The sequence below is a fragment of the Dermacentor silvarum genome, chromosome 4, assembly GCF_013339745.2.
Source record: "Dermacentor silvarum isolate Dsil-2018 chromosome 4, BIME_Dsil_1.4, whole genome shotgun sequence".
Lineage (NCBI taxonomy): Eukaryota > Metazoa > Arthropoda > Arachnida > Ixodida > Ixodidae > Dermacentor > Dermacentor silvarum.
Genome location: NC_051157.2, coordinates 12743940 through 12762086, shown reverse-complemented (window position 1 = coordinate 12762086; position 18147 = coordinate 12743940). Strand labels below are relative to the sequence as shown.

Here is an 18147-nt window from a genome sequence, read left to right as displayed (position 1 = left end):
TTTCATTGTGCATTTCAATTTCTTGTGCAAGTAATGTCCGCCTCTTTGAGTAGACCAGCCCATGAACTAATTGTGCTGTCTCCAACAGGCATCCTATAAGCATTTTTGAAAGTGTTCACTGAAACACCCTCTATATATATATATATATATATATATATATATATAAAGTTGTAATTTCTTCTTACGCGCAGATTTTTCCCAGATTGCCTAAGACTCCCTGGGAAAAGTTATGTAGAACAACAGCGGCATTTTGCCGCAAGGTTGAGGACAGTTATGTCGAAAATAACAGCGATAATATTAGGAACCCTGGATTATGGCTTGCACGTTGACTATCTTCAATATCGCAATCGCGATAGGCAAATTTAGATAACTGATTAAAGTTCCCTTAGCAAAAAATTATGTAATTTCTTTAGTGGCAAATATCCACCGCTGCGATGGTTGACCAGCAGAAATACTTATTCTTCTGAATAATTTTTTTTCACAATAGTACAACGAGATCTGCAAACACAATTGCCTATCAAGAAGACTCCTGCCTCTGCCGCACTCCTCGCTGTGCAGGGCCCAGGCATGTCACTCTCAGACTTCTACAAACCAGCACTTACCCCAGCCCTGTGGCACTGCACACAATGTACCCCGAACGGTTCCCAAGCCCGGACGGCCCCCTGTGTGGTTGTTATGCGGACTTCGAGCATGTCCTGTGGCGCTGCACCTCTGCCAGTGCCCCTTTCACCCAAGAGGAAATGATGACGCTTATTAAGGCCCAGGATCAGACCTCTCAAATCCTGGCAGTCCAGAGGGCCCGCGAGAAGGCCGTCAGGTTTGACCTGATGGTCCCCGAGTGGACCTAGCCAGGTGACGTCGAGTTTACTCGCGTCTATTGTGGACCGAATAAACTTCACTCACTCACTCACTCACTCACTCACTCACTCACTCACTCACTCACTCACTCACTCACTCACTCACTCACTCACTCACTCACTCACTCACTCACTCACTCACAATAGTAATGCTAATGAAAATGGTATGTGTCAACTATCTGAAGTGCCAGGGCTCAACCGTAGCTCAGTGACGTGGCGTTTTGTTTCTTGTCGAAAGACTGATTGTTCAATTGCGGGTGGGGCGGTCACATTTGTATCGCATTGTAATAAAAATACTATAGAGGCCCATTCACAGAAAAACTCTTACTTCCCCAAAACAGTGAAATTTGTTCCAAGAACAAAGGAAAGACGATGACTAGCGATGACGATAACAACGATACGACAGCATGATGACGATTATGGCAATGTTAATGACAACGATAGCACGACAAAGATGAGAGCCAACTAGGAACGACGATAGCACGACAAAACTCACAGCCGACGTTGAGATGACGACGGCGACAGCAATGATAACGACGACGATTACATGAAGAAGATTCCAGCAGACGTAGGCACAACGATGACGATGTCAATGATAACAACGACGATGACACGACCAAAATAAGAGATGACATAGGCACTATGACAACAATGGCCACAAAATAGCACGAAAAGATCACAGCCGACGTAAGGACGACGACGGTGACAGCAATGATAACGACGACAATTACACGAAGAAGATCCTAGCAGACGTAGGCACAACGATGATGATAACAACGATAATGGCGATGATAGCAGTACAAAGATCACAGTCGATGATGGCATGACGACGGCGATATCAATGATAACGACGAGGATGGCACCAAAAAGATAAGAGATGATGTGGTGGGCACTATCACAATGGTGATGGATAGATGGATTAAAAACTTTATTGTGGATGAAAAACTTTACTGTATGACAACGATGGCCCCAATAATAGCACGACAAAGATCACAGCCGACGTAGGGACGACCACAGTGACGGCAATGATAACGACGACGATTGCACGATGAAGATCACAGCCGACGTAGGCACAACAATGACGATAGCAACGATAATGACGATGATAGGAGTGCAAGGAACACAGTCGATAATGGCACGATGACGACGATATGACGATATCAATGATAAGGACGACGATGGCACGACAAGATAAGAGATGACACTGGCACTATGACAACGATGGCCACAATAATAGCATGACAAAGATCACAGCCGACGTGGGGGCGACCATGGCGACAGCAGTGATCACGACGACGAAGATCACAACCGACGTAGGCACAACGATGACGATAGCATGACAAAGATCACAGCCGACGTGGGCGTTACGCTAACGACAACTCCGAAGACAGGCACGACGGCTCACACGCCGCGGCCCCGGAGAAACCACGGTTCAAATTTTCTTTCCGGATGGCTTCTTTTGCCAAATAAATGCGATAGTGAACTTGTACGCGGCCGGTACACGATACCTCTCGGTGGTCCAAAATGACTCTGGTACAGTGCGGACAGTGCACACTGGCATCTCTTATAACGCTACGGAATTGTTTCGCGATGTTAAATGAACATCGACGCCTGATTTACCGGTGTGGTGCGTGCTCTTCAAATGCGCTATGTGCGGTAGGCACATCCTATATCTCACCTGCCCGTGCGCGGTCTCGCTTGAGATGATGCCCTGCGCCGCTGTCGGTCGGCAACGAAGCACTTCAGTTGCCTTGTTACTGCGTTCGGCACTACCGGTTCCATGACACACATAAAAGGCACGTGAACCGGGGCACGTAAGCAACTCATCTAGTTCTGTTTTGGCCTCAGCATCGGTGAAGCAGCTGCGCCACGCTACCATAACCGGCTTTTTTTTAACAGTCTTTTCTCAATGTCAACAGCTGCAATGTATCCGGCGACTACACTCGTGGCCCATTTCATAAGCAACCGCTTCGTGAGTTCAACTATATGTTTCTTATTTTTCAGCTTTCAGTGAATCTTGGGATAACAAACTGATCTATGTTTGTTACAGAACAAGAACACAGAAATAAAGAACCGTTCAAGAACACGCATGTCGCGCCATCGGTTTGGCCCTTTCCTCAGGGCAGCGCTGCTAATTTCTCATGCCGCAGCATGCACATCTCACCGTATGACGATGGGTTATTTGTTAACCTCGCGACATTAGCGCTCTCTGAACTTTCAGCGCAATCTCCAACTGCGCGAAGTAAAACTAATTCTGTCAGAAATCAGGAGGTTCCCTTCGCGATGCTGACCTACCCTCGCAAAAATCGATTTCGACAGTTTCTAGCAGCCGTGAAGGTCGTAGTTTTCTTCGGCTATATGGTCGACGAAAAATGGACAAATGAAAAGGCACAAAGCGGCAATGTGTCCCTTTTCGTGTGTTGGTTTTTCGTCGGACACGTAGCTCAAGAAAACTGTGAACATCCTGTTTGTCGCTCTGATGAAGCGCAGAAATGTCTAAGTACAACCTCCTAAAAAAACAGGCCTTGCACTTTAAGCTGATCAGTGCCTATATACTTTCTGCAAACAACTAGTTTGGAAACCGCTGCATGCACCACAATTGGAAAAAATGAAGTAAACGTGTAGGTCGCACATTGTGGACTTCTTACGGAAGCCTAAAACAAAGTAAAGCAGTTTACCTGACGTCTGCAGACGATCTGTAGTTTAGAACGGCCTTTTTTTTTTTTCGCGCTTCTGTTGGTTGATACAATCAGCCAGCACCACTGGAGCTATCACAACAGCAAAGCTGCTTTAGCTTAGTACAGTTTCTGCAGTCACCTGCATGATTAAAAAAAAGTACACGCAAGAAAGAAAATACGCATGCGTGCTTGCATGCGTGCTTGCGTGCGACTACAGTGCTAGTCAACTTCAAATAGCCCAGACAATTCTGCCCAAATGATTTCTCAGAAGCGGTAGTGCATAAGCCATGTCTGGGGGAAGAGGAGAGATTAATGAAGAGAGGGAGTGGCTGTCGGCTTGGAGAGCGTCTATAACCAGTGATTTCGTATTTGCTGCAAATACAAGATAAAACAAAACCCAGCAAACCTTTCCTTCGCCATTTTCAGTGAAACAAATGGTGAAGGAGCGTTGAGTTTACAGATAAGAATTTCTCGAATTATTGAACCTTGACACAAAAGGTTATAACCGCGACTAGGTGGCTTAAACGCACTTGTCACCATCCTGACGAAAAAACGAGTTCGAGCGTTGCATTTGATTATATATTATTAGATACCTAAAAGGTTTGTTAGATGGCCACCTTGAGAACCTGCAAATAAATACAGTAATAGCCACAAGTGCACATGTCAGTGAAGATAATACAGGAGTGGGCATTTGTTTGCCATCATTAGATTGGTCTTTCTCTCTTCGACTGACCGACTTTACACCAATATTTCAGGCAGAGTTATTGGCGATGATTCTAGCTCTACTAAAGCTTCCCACATCTATTTCTTCAGCCGTAATCATAACCGATTCTTTGTACGTTTATTCCGCTCTATTGGTGCCAAATTCAACCACCATTCTCCAAAAATTTTATTCATCTATTTCCCCAACAATTACGCCTCATCCATTTGGTATGGGTACCAGGGCACATGGGACTCACTTTAAACGAGTCAGCGACGCACCAGCGGCGGCATCTCTTAAAGGCCCGGTACTGACCTCCGACATAGGTCACTTCTTGCTGCAAGATTTTAAAATATTTCTTTCCAATAAGAGCTTACCAAATCATGTGTATTAAATAACACCGATTTTCAGCACCCTAGATTCCCTTCAACAAGAAAATTTGAAGTTTCATTTATGAGAATGCGTTGCCGTATACCAATGCTTAATTTTTATTCCCCCAGATCTGGTTCGGAACATTCCCCTCAATGTTTTTATTGTGATGAACCTGAAACTATGGAACATTTCTTTATAGAGTGTCGTATGTTCGAAGTGCACAGAAGACGACTTCTAGAAGGTCCCCTTCGCCAACTTCGATTCGTCATTACGCTTCCTGTGAAACTGTCTCTTGGGACGTCGGTACTAGGACACTGCAATAGGAACGTATGCAACGCCATATTTAATTTTCTAAGTGAACCAAAGAGACTGCCATGTTAACTTTATCATCTTATTTTCCTCAACATAAAAACAAAAATATTAACTTCAAATTTTTAAAAAAATTTTGCCTGAAAATTGATATTAACGATTAGTATTCGTTTAATAAATTGTGTTTAAAATCAAAAAAAGGGGGCTGACAGATGGAGTAGCACACGTGGTGTAAAGTTTATAAACAGGAATAAGGCGCCTCAGAAAGGCTGGTCAGCCTTTCTGAGGCACCTTATCCCTGTTTATAACCTTTGCACCACAAAATTGTATTAAAGTAATCTTACCTTTTTACCAACTGCCGCCCGATTCATGGCCGATCCCCCGTAGTGGGTTGAGCCCTATCCATACGCACCAAGCCTAAACAAACTAAGCTGCAAGCAGTAGAGGAAGACGACGAACCTGTTATTCGCCTGTGGCGCAGGACGCAACCCAAGCTTCGGATGTTGGCTTAGTCTGGGCGCGTAGGGGTAGTGCGCGGGAAGACCTCCCTGTCTCTCAACAAGCGTTCACAGCGCAGTGACCGTGCGGCTGTTGGATATGGCCGAGGAAGACGGTTTTGTTGAAGAGCCCCCCGGTAAGCGAGAGCCTCGGAGCTGTGCTGATAGCCGAGCCAAACGTTAAAAATATGCAAATGCCACGTAGCTGGACCGAAGCAAGGTAATGATGTTTGCCGTCACTTGGAGATGCTCGGATTATTTCTCGCATTCCGCCTAATTAGATTAATAGTCTTAATTAATTAATCAACTTCTCAAATATTAAAATTAGATTAAAAGTATCAATGAGAAAACTGTAGAGCAACATGAAAAACTCCCAATACAGGTTTTTGTTGCTCGGTACGTGCTACATAGAAGTGTTCTTCCGAGCGTGAAAGAAGTCCGCGAATGCACGCAAAGTGCTTCGAGCGGCCAGTCGCGCGGCAATTTGGAGTGCACTTGCGGGATTCTTTCACGCTCGGAAGAACGCTTTTATGTAGCACGTATTGAGCAACGAAAAGCTGTATTGGGAGCTTTTCATGTTGCTCTACAATTTGCTCATTCACACTTAATGGAAGTATAGTATTGAGAAGTTGATTAATTTATTAAGACTGATATTCTAATTTTGCATAATGCAAAAAATAATCCGAGTATCTTGAAGCGACGGCAAACATCATTACCTTGCTTCGGTCCAGCTACGTGGCATTTGGATATTTTTAAAGTTTGGCTCAAGTTAAGGGAAACGCCCTGCATAGCTTTCTGATGTGTTCGTCATCAGAAAGGCTATTGCGTTCCTCTGTCTTCGTATTTGTAAGATGCTGCGTCAAAGGCCAGTTAAGCTATTTTTAGCTTTTTTATGTTGGCTCACCCACTTACAGTATACTTGCGTACCGTCAGTGTAAGTTGAAACGCGAAATGGAAATAAAAAAATTGAATTGAATTCTGGGGTTTTACGGGTCAAAACCACGACTTGGTTTTGACTTGGCGTGCCCGTGTCCCGTGCCCCCAGTGCACGGGACACGGGTGTTTTCGCATTTCTCCCCCATCGGAATGCGGCCTCCACGGCCCAGATTTGATATCGAGACCTCGTGCTTAGCAGCGCAACAGCATTGCTGCTAAGCAACCGCGGCGAGTGGAAACGCACCGACCACTACGTTTGTTATGCGTAATTACATGGAAGCTCAACTTCTAATCTTGCTGTAGCCGATTCCTAACGCGGTGTGGTTGTACATGCACGAATTTGGGCTTGTATTAAGCCACGTTACAAACAAAGACGAACCTGAAAGCGCATTCAACAACGCGATCTAGTGCTTTGCAACATGTTCCCGTTTAGATTTATGCTGACAGAGCGTTTAATCTTGAATAAACTTTAAGCCTAATTCATAGTGCCACTTTGTTTCTATCACATGTGCAGCAGCAAGAAATGGATAGGATCTGTATGATAACCCCGCATCCATGAGGAAAATAACAGCAAACTGAACGCTTAGAAATACAAGAATAAATGTACGTTAATGCGTTTTCGTCGGGGTTTCTTTTTTTTTCCGTGATGTACTTACTGTTTCTAAAGGAAGCAATGGCTACCCGATACTTCAGCCCCAGAAATGCGTGAACCCGAATGAGTGACGTCATGCTCATGACGTCAAGACATACCGGCGCTCGTCTCTTCACCCAGATACTCCGACGCGCCCAGGTCAGAGCCTGCCGGTCAGCAGCATGCCGTACCCCATGGTTCGGTTGGTGCGCAAGAGCAGCACGCTGTCCAGTCAGCTGCACTCACCGCTGCACCGGGGCGGCTCCATACTGCCCTCCTCAGGACAGGTCCGCCCGGCACGGGCAACGTCTCCCGCAGCTTCGCCCAAGCAGGACGCGCACGACGATGGCCCTACGCGCCTCCGGCGGACGGGCAGCGGAGACGTCATCATCGGTGAGGGCGCTCGTAACTTTTTTGCTGTTGCACACGCAGAGATACAACTAATGACATTTGCCCAAAGAGTTCATCATCGTGTGCAGTTGATTTTACCTACAGGTCACTACCACTGAGGTCAAATCAAACTATGGCATTTAACCCCACAGCGACACACACGGGCTATGAGGGACGCCCGTAGTGGGAGGCTGCAGATTCACTTCGACCCCCTGGGGGTTCTTTGACATGCACCTAGATCTAACAACTCGCTGAACCAGCTGTGTTGACCTAAATTTAAGTACACGAGCTTCCACGTGAGTCATCACAGATGCTGGCAGAAAAAAAGAAAGGTCTGAAAAGCTGCCCCGTTTTGTGGTGCGCTGCCACGGTGCAGTCCTGTGACTGTGTTCGAATACAATTGGTGTCCACAACTGAGATTGTCTAAAATACTCTCTTTAACGTACTCACCGTGCGACCTTTTTATTTAAAGGGTGCCTCCACCAAAAACGAACACTGCGGAAACCAAGGGGCAAATTTGAAGCACCTTCGTCACTTCTAACACACATAACAGTGACCGAAAGGACTTGTATTGTGCCCATCAACTCTAAGCCAACTAGTTAGTCTCATGCAAGTCTGCTGACTTCAGTAGACAAAACCAGAGAGGATTCATGTTCCTAGTGTACCTTGTATTTACCATTTGATCACTAATTATATAGACTTCAGTACGTTAGCTCTAGTTGTAAATTAAGCGTATTGTTAGTTTTTAAATTTTTTTTACTGTCACGTGGCCTCAAGTTTCATACCGTTAATGCAGTTCATGAAGTGCGCCGAGTCGCTTCGTTGCTACAGACAGTTTCCTCGATGTCTTCTCAGCATGCAGACGTGTTGAAATAATGAACCGCAATATAGATACTATGTTATCGGCCTTCTTTTCTACCTTTTTTTTTCTCTGCTGGATCTTGGCCCAGATTCTTTACTATTCGCAAGCAAGGACACTTCGTAGATACCCACTTCATCATCATCATCATCATATCATCATCATGAAGTGGGTTCTTCATCACTTACTTCTTGCGGTATAGTGACGAGCAATGTGTCCAATGCGAGAGCAGATGAAACATATAGGTTGGTTCTTCTGCCGTCCTCCAGTCCTCCGCGTTCCTGTAGAGCGAAGGGTAGGCCTGGTTCTGGGTGACATTTGCAGTGGTACGCTCGGGTGCACGGATGGAACAGACGGCCGATGATATTCACATGTTCGCAAACTCCTGGCGGATGACTGCTTGTATGAGCGACACGGTGGGCAGGTTGGCTGACTGAACGTCTGGAAGAACGGCCGTATAGGAGCTATTGCTTCGAGTTCGCGGCGAACAATGCGCGTTACATTTTCCGACGATGTAGCCTGTACAGGCATCGGTGGGTCTTCGCATGACGATGTGGCGGCGGTGTTAGGTAGCCGAAGGAAGTGGCGGATGTTCACTTCTTCACTTCACTTGAGGGAGGTGGGTACCTCTCTGAAGAACCCACTTAGATGAACCGATATTACAAAGTGGTAGTAAAGGCTCACCAAGTGTAACAAAAATTTCTTGCAAACGAAAAGGTATTTCAGCACAACGCTTTCTTCGTGCTTTATCCGTAAATATCAGTGGTCGTTCGTATGATACAATGTACATCGACGGTATTTTCTATATGGCGTTTCTTGCACAATATTTTGATAGGCATGACCTGCTGTTCGTATATTACTACATAATGAACCACGCAAGAAAGACATGGGACTAAGAAAAAAATTGACGTGATGGGCGCTGCACGACCTCTCATTATGCAACTTCACCAACTCGCCAAACTTGCTGCACTTGTTGTATAATACTTTCGAGAATCCAGCCTGTTACTAGGATGATGTTTTGTAAATACGGCCTCGTGCTCTTTTGACAATTGGCGAATGCACCCTCTTGTTCATGCAATACAACTAAGGTTTCTTCGATACGTCCTCTCATTTGTACACTACATTGTATGTGTTGGTCTGTTGTTTGGCCTGTTTAAGAATAGAGCGCCTTGTTCGTATGAGATGTTTTGTAAACACACTTATTGTTTGTACTATACAGCGTAGTTCCATCTTCATCGCACGATAACTGAAGCCGTGTTTTTTAACACGCTGATTCCATTCATCTCCCATCATCCGTCGGGCGAATTGGTAGTGCCAATTGGTGATACTGGCAGCGTGACTTCGTGCAAGCAAACTACAATGGACAAAGATATATAAATCTGAAAAATAAAATTTTGTGCTTTTACGCGCCAAACCCGAGATCTGGTTATGAGGCATGCCACATTTAGTAGCTCCGTAGCTGTGGCGTCGCGCTCATGAGCACGAGGTCGCTGGTTCGATCCCACCGAAATGCGTCCCAATGGGAGCATTACGATGAGGTGGGAACGCTAAAACGTTCGTGTAGCGTGCATTGGGTACACGTTAAAGAACCCCACGCGGACAAAAAGAATGAAAAATGAAAAGAATTGTCACCATATATGGCCACTAGTGAATTACGCGACTGCCGGCACTTTTTATAGTGTTCTACGAATGCGGCCTGTTTGTTGTACGACAGCTTGCTGGCACGACCTGTTGTTAACACGACACTTCGTCTAGATACATCGTTTTCGCGCGGTACAAATTGAATACGACCTCTGCTTGGTTCGTACGGATGTTGCTCTCACGCCTTTCGCGCTGTAATCTGCTGCGGCCACGATGCTTGCACGCAGGCGAGGTAGTCCTCATGCAGCCTCGGCGCGTGTACGGGGCCTCGGGCGAGGGTCCCGCCGACATGGTGCAAGTGGAACTGGACTCGATGCAGGAGTCTCCGCCGCCACAAGGAGGACGAAGCGACGAAGAAACGCCGCTCTCCTGGTGAGCATAACGGCCCTGTGTGCACTGGAAGTCAAACCCGAATATAACGAGCCCGGATTATGTGAATTATTATCTGCACCGAACACGCGAAAGTTTTCTGACTGGTACTAATGTAATATGACATCCTCATAACGCATTGAACTTGGAGTATCTGGAACTCGGGGAAGCCACTGCCAGGTGAGGAACCGCCTCGACTGACGCTTCAGGAAGCACTTTCTGCTGTTGGTGGGCTGCGCCGGTACACTTTGGGGAAGTGTATTGGAGCAGCTCTAAACAAACTCGCGCAACGAGAACGCCATTCTTAGCGACGCTAAGGGAGAGCTCAAGGCGCAGGCAAAAAATTACGGCCTACTAGGCGCAGTTTCGTTCTCAAGAAATGAATTATTTCCTTGCGTCGCAAAAATGTGTTTCAGTTCGCTGTAGGCAAGTTTTCGGTATATTGAATTACCTGATACACCAAACTATATTTCGGGCACCAGCCTCTTCGTTACAACCGGGTTCAACTGCAGCGCCATTCCTCCTTTCCTTGTTGTTCTCTACCCTAGCGCTCTCGCCACCTTCCGCCGCTGTTATTGTTTAGCGCCAAGAAGAACGTTTGAAATTGCGTTGCACCATTGCAAATCGACAAATCCATTTTCGAAAGCGAATAACCGCTGCAGGCCTTAAGTTTCCTGCAAAAATGCCTAGAGGGAACTATGGCGCAAGTGTCTATGCGAGCTATGAGTATGACGATTGAGCCAACGTGGGATGTGTGTACCAGGATATTTGGAATAAAACGGCGTGCGACAACACCCGCTTACCCCCCCCCCCCCCCCGCCCATTGTTCTTTATTTTTTGTGAGGGGGGAGGTTAAAAAATGAAAATACCGGCTACGCCACTGACTTCCATATGCACGGCGGAAAGCGTGGCGGAAGTCACACGTCCTTTTAGGCTGTAATATTTTCGTTTATGGGGCACCGGTTCTTAATGGAGCTGGTTAGTCTCTGAGGCTGGTATGGTCTTGGCGGCACAAAGGGGGGAGCAGGTTCGCTGGGCTTCGAGGTGACAACGGGCAGGTAGATAGGGGCAAGAACTGCGCCACAAGAGAGTGACGTCATAGTGACGTCAAGGCGTCTCCCCAGTTTTATCCTCCCTCCGAGGCTCCACCCTCGTGGTACAGAAAGACCCTAGTTGAGCGCAGCCAGAACGGATACCATGCTACCGTGGCGGCCTCTGGCTCCGCTCATGCCTTCATTCAGCGAAAAAACATAATTCATATAAATGTCCTGCTCAAAACAGAAAGAATGTGTCTACTGTTTTCCAGCCTCTTGAAAGTAATGTTTAAAGCAAACATTGAATAAGTGGCCATGACCAGAGCCAGTATTCAACAAACTTCTCGTATACGCTAGGATGTTTCCTAATAAACCGGCACCTGCTGTTCATTTCAGTGAGTTTGTGATAAGAAGACAATCGTCGCGGTGATGGCTAATCGCGGCCTGCACTTAAGTAGGAAAAGTTTTGTGGAAGCTGGTCCTGGTCTCGCAGTAAAAAAGGAAGAAATTTGGTCGGACGCCTTGTGCAACATAATATTACAATGCAGAAGTGTACTCACGGATTTTAGAGGCTAACATATAAGATAATTCGTTTCGTATACTCACAGATTTTAGAGGCTAACATAAGATAATCCGCTTGTCATCCCGCGTGGATCATCGTATGAAAGTTGGGGTACCTCAGTGCAAGAGCAACGCATACTTCGAAGCCTTCATTCCGAAAGCAAGCAAAGACTGGAATCGCCTTCCCGCCTTCATCGTCACCATGACGGTCATGACGTGTTCAAATCGGCTCTCTCTGACCATGTGCTGCCTCATTAGCCTTTTATTATTATTATTGCCACTTCTCTCTCTAATGCGTACACTGACCCTGAGAGTAAATAAATGAAATGACAATAAATGAAATTGATCTGTTGCGAAAGAATAGCACTTTAGCTATCTTTTGTAGAAAGGTACATTAACCGAATAAAACATATTTTCGGCTTCGGCATAGGTATTCGCATTAACAACGGTATCAATGCCTAGTAATTCAAATATCGGGACGCAAATAAATGTCAAAGATAGCTATCCCGTTCTCATTTGACATGGTTTGTGATAATACACTAAATCGCTTTGTAAACGCGAAATAAGCATGGCACTGGTAATTTAGGAAATATGTCAGAAGTTAGCAGCGATATGACGTTTTAGGCTTGATATATTTCCTTACCTAATCTTTGATCTCTACTGGGGTAATTAACATCTTTTCTGCTACTCCGCAGTACAACATTGAAAAAAAAGCTATCATGAAGGTACGCTGTGATCAATGTGCTGTCAAGTTGCAGGCAATACTTAGCGTAAGTGACCCTTCATGCTTTCAAATGCGCCACAAAAGTAAAACGACAAACTGGAAGGCTAAGTAATCGCAGTTTCTTGTTTCGCCTCATCCTTTCGCATTGGGCTTGGAAGCATCGATACGTGGACCATCCTCAAACAACCGCTTCCTATGTATAAGTTCTTTGCATAAATAATAAAACAGGGACGTTAGACGCTTATGCCATACATAGCCTAGACTGCGACAAGAGAAATATTACACCAGCACTCAAATATCAAACTCGGAATTTATTTGTGGCAGGTTTCTTGCTGCCACGAACATTTCCAGCGATTCCCGCAAGGCGAAACTTCTCCTTGGAAAGAAAATGCCGTAACCAAAACTACCTAGTACTAGTTACCACTTTTTGGCTTGCTGTCCCAATGAACACACGCTCAGCGTCTCGCGGAGATGGGAGTGGCGTCAACGTGGTTCACTCCTCCTGCCAGTTTTGGCAACAACAAAAAAAGAGTACCAATAAAAAACAAAACACTCTTAAGTGAGTAGTAGCTCACCTGTTCTTGTTAGCAACCGCACATGACTGAAGAAAAGAATTCACTATAGGGCTCAGTTCTGGGCAGGCCTGGTTTGATTACCTGTGCCGTACGTGTTGGAGATACAAAGCTGCCTTCTACCAAGCCAAAACTTAGGAAACGCAGCTCACGTTGCAGCTCAATCTCAAACGTTAACTGGAAAGATAAATTAGGCCCTCGGGACACAGGTTCCTTGGAAGCCCACTTCATCAGTCGTGTTGCTCGTTCTTTGATGTGGAGCGTACTAGAAACCAAAATTTTATTTCCTTCGTTTGGCTTGCTTAACGGACGGAGTGAACTACATATGGAAAATAGTGAGTCCAAAAAAATCAAGTTCGGAAAGACAGAACGCGAGAGAACAAGCCTCAAGCCGTAAGAAGCTACGAGAGGGTCTTCTCCAACTTACGTTCCAGCAAAAATGGGCAGGGAACTCAAAAGATACTGTGACTTAAGACAACGCTCGTACTCTGTGCAAGAAAACACTCAGGGCTAACGCCTCAGCGATGGTTTGGGTTATTCTCTTTGAAAGATGGAGAGAAAGCTGAGCTAGTTGGTCTGGATTCAGGTTAGAAAAAGGCAGGCGTGCAAGCACGGACACATGCAGTGAGAAAACGGCATTTGTGTTGCCCGGTTCCCTCTACTTGATTTCGTGTCAGCATGCCATACCTTTTTCAAACTTTATTCTCTTACAAAAGAAATGTTAGCATTTCATGCTATGCTAATCACATTTTATGAAACGCTTTATCGCTCCCCTCTATCTCGTAGGATAAAGAGAGGCAAGACAGCTGGCAAGGTAGCCGCAATTGTGGTCGTTACGATAATCTGGCTGTTGCTGGTCGCTGGAGCAAGCGCCTACTACTTCATTGGTGAGTTTTATCATGAAATCACATCACCATTTTAATAACTAGAAAGTCATTGCAATTTTTATTTTTAAAAGTGCAAGGCTACCGGCTTACCGCTGCGATGATCAAACGCTAGCTAGATTGCCATCTAAAGTCTGCCTGATAAAACAACATCCTTAAATTTAAAATGAGATCCTCGGATGTCACTAAACTAACCTGGCAATGATATTGTGGTTGTCGAAATCAAGACACTGAATAATTAGACACGTTTTCTGCATACACTACTTCATGCTCTTAACCAGCTGTCGTGTGAAAAACGCCCGAAAGCGTATGATAGGCATCAGATACCTGCCGTTAGTGCACACGTGAGGTGGTTACATGAAAGCTATACGTAGTCAATACTACTCAATAAACATTTAATTTTTCAATTATAACTTACATAAGTCGTACTTGTTAAGAACTCATGATGCTCTTGATATTTTGTGCGTTTGTGTTGGACAACAGAATTAAGCGAATTAACGATTTCTGAATAAAGCAAAACTTCAGTTAGTTTTTCCGAGATTCCCAGCACTTAGAGAGAAAGAAGGACCATAGAAGAACACAGAAAGAAACGACCGCGCAGGAAAGAGTCCTCAACTGATTTTACAGCCATGATAAATACACTGCGAAATGTCACGCGCAACATACCGAAATGCTTCGTTTTTTTACCCCTAAGGGCTGTAAATGTTTCACATTTCCAAGTAGCTCTGCTTTCTATATTGAACGTCTCCGCCTAAGGCATTCACTTGGCATTAACTAGCTTTGAAACAAGAGCTTAAACGGGCCAAGAAACGCTGGCAGTTTTTATCAGGACGCTTATCGTGTGCCGGCGTCATACCTTTAATTTTGGGTAATTCATTGATTGATCAAATAATTAATTAATTAATCTACTTAGAGGTGTTCAAGAAGTATTCAAAATTACGGTGCAGACATAACGTCAAAGCTATCTTATCATTCACACTTCGTATCCCAGGCCGGATGCGACAAAATAAAAGCCTCTTACATCATTCATTGCTCAAGGACAAGAATTGGGCGGTCTGCCACAGGCGATCTTTAAAAGCTACATAGAACTTAAAAATGAGCACCCGCTATACAAGGTGTTTCACGTAACTTGAACCATAGGCCAGGGGTGTAGCAAAGGGGGGGGGGGGGGGGCTGATGGGGCTTCATGCCTCCCCCCCCCCCCCCCCGAAATTTTTTCGTGCTGGCATGCACCGTCAGCCAAAACTACCACTGGCGCCGGGAATCATTCCGGATTTTGTCTACAATGTCTTTTTCACGCTCGAAAAGACATTTCGGCACGAACATTGCGAACTCGGGCTGGCTTTCGCGGCAACGCCCTTACACCTGGAGTCACATAACCTAAGGAGACCCATCCGAGCACAAACTTTCAAGGGCTTTTCGATAGTGAGCGGGCGCGTTGCGGCATCTCGCAGCGGAATCTACAAAGCGCATTGATTTCAATTCCGAAACTTTATGGGTATAAAGCGCTCATAAACTTTTGACGCGAAAGGTGCGCTGACATTTCCAAAGGTGTGCTTTAGATTTTCGATTTTGGAACTTTATGGGTTTAATGTTCTTGGGCCAACATATGCGCGCACTGAAGCCCTCGTGTCCAAGCCGTTCCAGAAATGGAACCACGTGTTCGCAATCTTCCACACATGCGAAAATACTAAATATATCCGTGACTGTCAACTGATAATTTTTTCCAAGCATTTTCACGAAGCGCGCACAATGTGATCGATCAGCTGGACCAGTGCAGGCAAAGTAAAATAAGAGAAAACAGAAGAAAGTTAACGGCCTATTATTGAGGCAGTTCTTTTTTGCGGGCGACAAGGTCTGACTCTCCATGGCCATAAGGACAGTGGTCCTATGCATTTAAGCAAAGCCTCCGCTGAAAATACTGGTATTTTCAGAGCACTTCTTCGCAGGCTAGCTGATGGTGGAGATACATATCTGAAGAACCATTTTCAATGTTGCCCCAGTAATGCCTCATATTTAAGCCCAGATGTACAGAACAAAATTATAGAAATTTGTGGTGAAATTATCAAAGAAAGCCTAGATGCAAAAGTAAATGCTGCAGACTGCTTCTCCATACTTTCTGTTGAAACGACGGATATTGCTGGAATCGAACAGCTTACTGTTTGTGCGAGGTACCTAAACAAGGATGCCAACGACATCGAAAGAGTGTTTTTAGGTTTTAGCACCGGAATATATAGATGCCCTCTCTCATTGCGACTGCAAGTTCTATGTAAATGTGTACAAACTGCCGCAGATTCTAGTGACCCTTGCAGTAACCACTGCCAGCGCAGAGAGACTGAAAACGTGGCAGTATGTCGTCCCTAGTACTTCTTCACCCAGATATGTCTCTCGGTGCACTACGCCGAGACATGCACTTTTATAAGAGCTTAATGCCTTAAGTCTTGACATGTTCAATTATGGCGCGGTTCTGCTCTTCTTGTCGTGGGACCGCGATTCCTTTTTTCTGAATATCGTCATGTATTTCTTTCTTTTTTTCAGAGTCCGAGTTAAACGCCACATCACCAAGTCAAGGAGCTGCGCGGCTATTAAGTAACGGGCTAGCAGCAATTTACAACGCAACTCATCATCACTGACGTCCATAAAGGCACTTCGTCTTTTTTTTTTCTCTCTCTGTAGCCTTCTTTTATTTAGGCTATCGGCCCGTATTCAGAAACGGAACTAACCCTTAACTTATGACTTAAGTAGTCGGTCGATGCTTAACGCGTTTCATAGACAAATCTTGTACTTAAGGTAAACTTTATTCGACACTGGAGTGCCGGAAAGTACAGCCATTGGCAACCTTAAGTGCGACTTTCGCTACTCTCGCCAAGCAAGCAAGATGACCGACTGGTATCCCGCAGCCTCGCCGACTTTGTCGATTTCGCCGGACGTGTGCACGATATTACGGAGGATGAGTTGAACTCGTCCTCTATTTTTTCCCACGACTCCAGTTTTCGACTGATGGATACAGCGTCCGTTTTCTTGTTCTCGACCACGCTGCGATGGCGCGAAACGAGCTCCAAGAGCACGACGCGCTCTTCTTCAGAAAAGTTTGTTTTCTTTTTTTTTTTCCATCGTCCGCGTGGGTTGAAAACACACAACACACACACTCTCTACGCACAAATGGCGGCGGCTGCGTATGACGCGGCCGCGCGGGCGCTATCTTGAAAGCGATCTGCGATGGGGACGCCGGCGATAGTCTTAGGTGCGCCGAGGGCTCACAGCTTCGTGTGGGCTGTGTTCTCGCCGCCTGGTTAACGTTGAAGCGAGAGGCATCACGAAGGTCATTTACTCGCCACTGCCGTCGCCGCTGCTGCTGCCGCTGCTGCTGCTACTCGCAGCTGCTGCTCGCTGAGAGATCGAGTGATACGTTCCTGTGCGCACGTGGGACCATGCTTGTTAATTTAGTCGGTAAGCGAATGTCTAAGAGTTTATTCGACCCATAAAACTACTATCCTTACTTCGCGTAGCTATCTACTAATTTGCTATCGCAGTCGATGCTACGGCTTTCAGGCGAAACTGCCACCTTTTTTTTAACCCTTTCCCCCTCCCTCAACACCGACACATAGCTGCAATTATTCTTGCCGCCCCTTTGACGTGGAAAAGGAAATAATGGCTGCTAATGATGGGGAAATTCGCTCCTACAGACCATGACTCTGTCTCGCTTAGGAGAAACGGTTTTTTTTTTTTTTTTTTGTGGATGCTAGTAATTTTCTGGCTAAAGACACATCAACTATTGCATTATAGAAGAGTGGTCAGATTAAGCAGTGACAAGAGGTATCAATCAACGGGTTCAAGAATCGTTACAGGTAACAATTTGCTAGCAAAGAAAGCTTTGCTTTTAAAAAATAGCAATAAACAAATCAAGCTGAGATGACTAGCAAAGGTTCAAGCATTTCTATAAGACCTGACTGGCGTAAAGATAACGGCGGGGCCTTCGTGAATCGCATGGCATAACCACTTCTGTCCCAGAGCCTGGGACCGAATCTGGAGACCTTTCACTTTGTAGCTTCCAAATGTTTTTGTTTTTAACGAAGCTTCCTTTGACTCTTCCCAGTTGTTTGGCGTTCGTCGTCATTTCCCTGAAGGATACA

General features: G+C 45.5%; 2 protein-coding genes across 4 annotated transcripts in view; one reads left to right on the top strand and one right to left on the bottom strand.

Annotated features, from left to right (window-relative positions):
• LOC119449464 (cytochrome P450 2A1-like) overlaps positions 1–2660 on the bottom strand; it is a 32871-nt gene extending 30211 nt beyond the window's left edge. Inside the window, exon 1 of one of the 2 annotated variants that reach the window (XM_037712640.2) lies at positions 2536–2660. The gene's annotated coding sequence lies outside the window, so the exon portion shown is untranslated. The remainder of the gene's footprint in view (positions 1–2535) is intronic. The other variant, XM_049665222.1, reaches the window with a different exon arrangement.
• A 2727-nt stretch (positions 2661–5387) lies between these two features.
• Positions 5388–16771, top strand: LOC119448041 (uncharacterized). Of its 2 annotated transcripts, none has more exons than XM_049665223.1 (5): positions 5388–5550; positions 7140–7373; positions 10098–10242; positions 13917–14017; positions 16553–16771. In XM_049665223.1, exons 1-5 carry the CDS (start codon positions 5514–5516, stop codon positions 16645–16647), a joined length of 612 nt encoding a protein of 203 aa, XP_049521180.1. In that variant the 5' UTR covers positions 5388–5513; the 3' UTR covers positions 16648–16771. The 2 variants fall into 2 exon arrangements, with proteins under 2 accessions (XP_049521180.1, XP_037567467.2); XM_037711539.2 differs by having other exon boundaries at positions 7122–7373.
• Positions 16772–18147: the final 1376 nt, after the last annotated feature.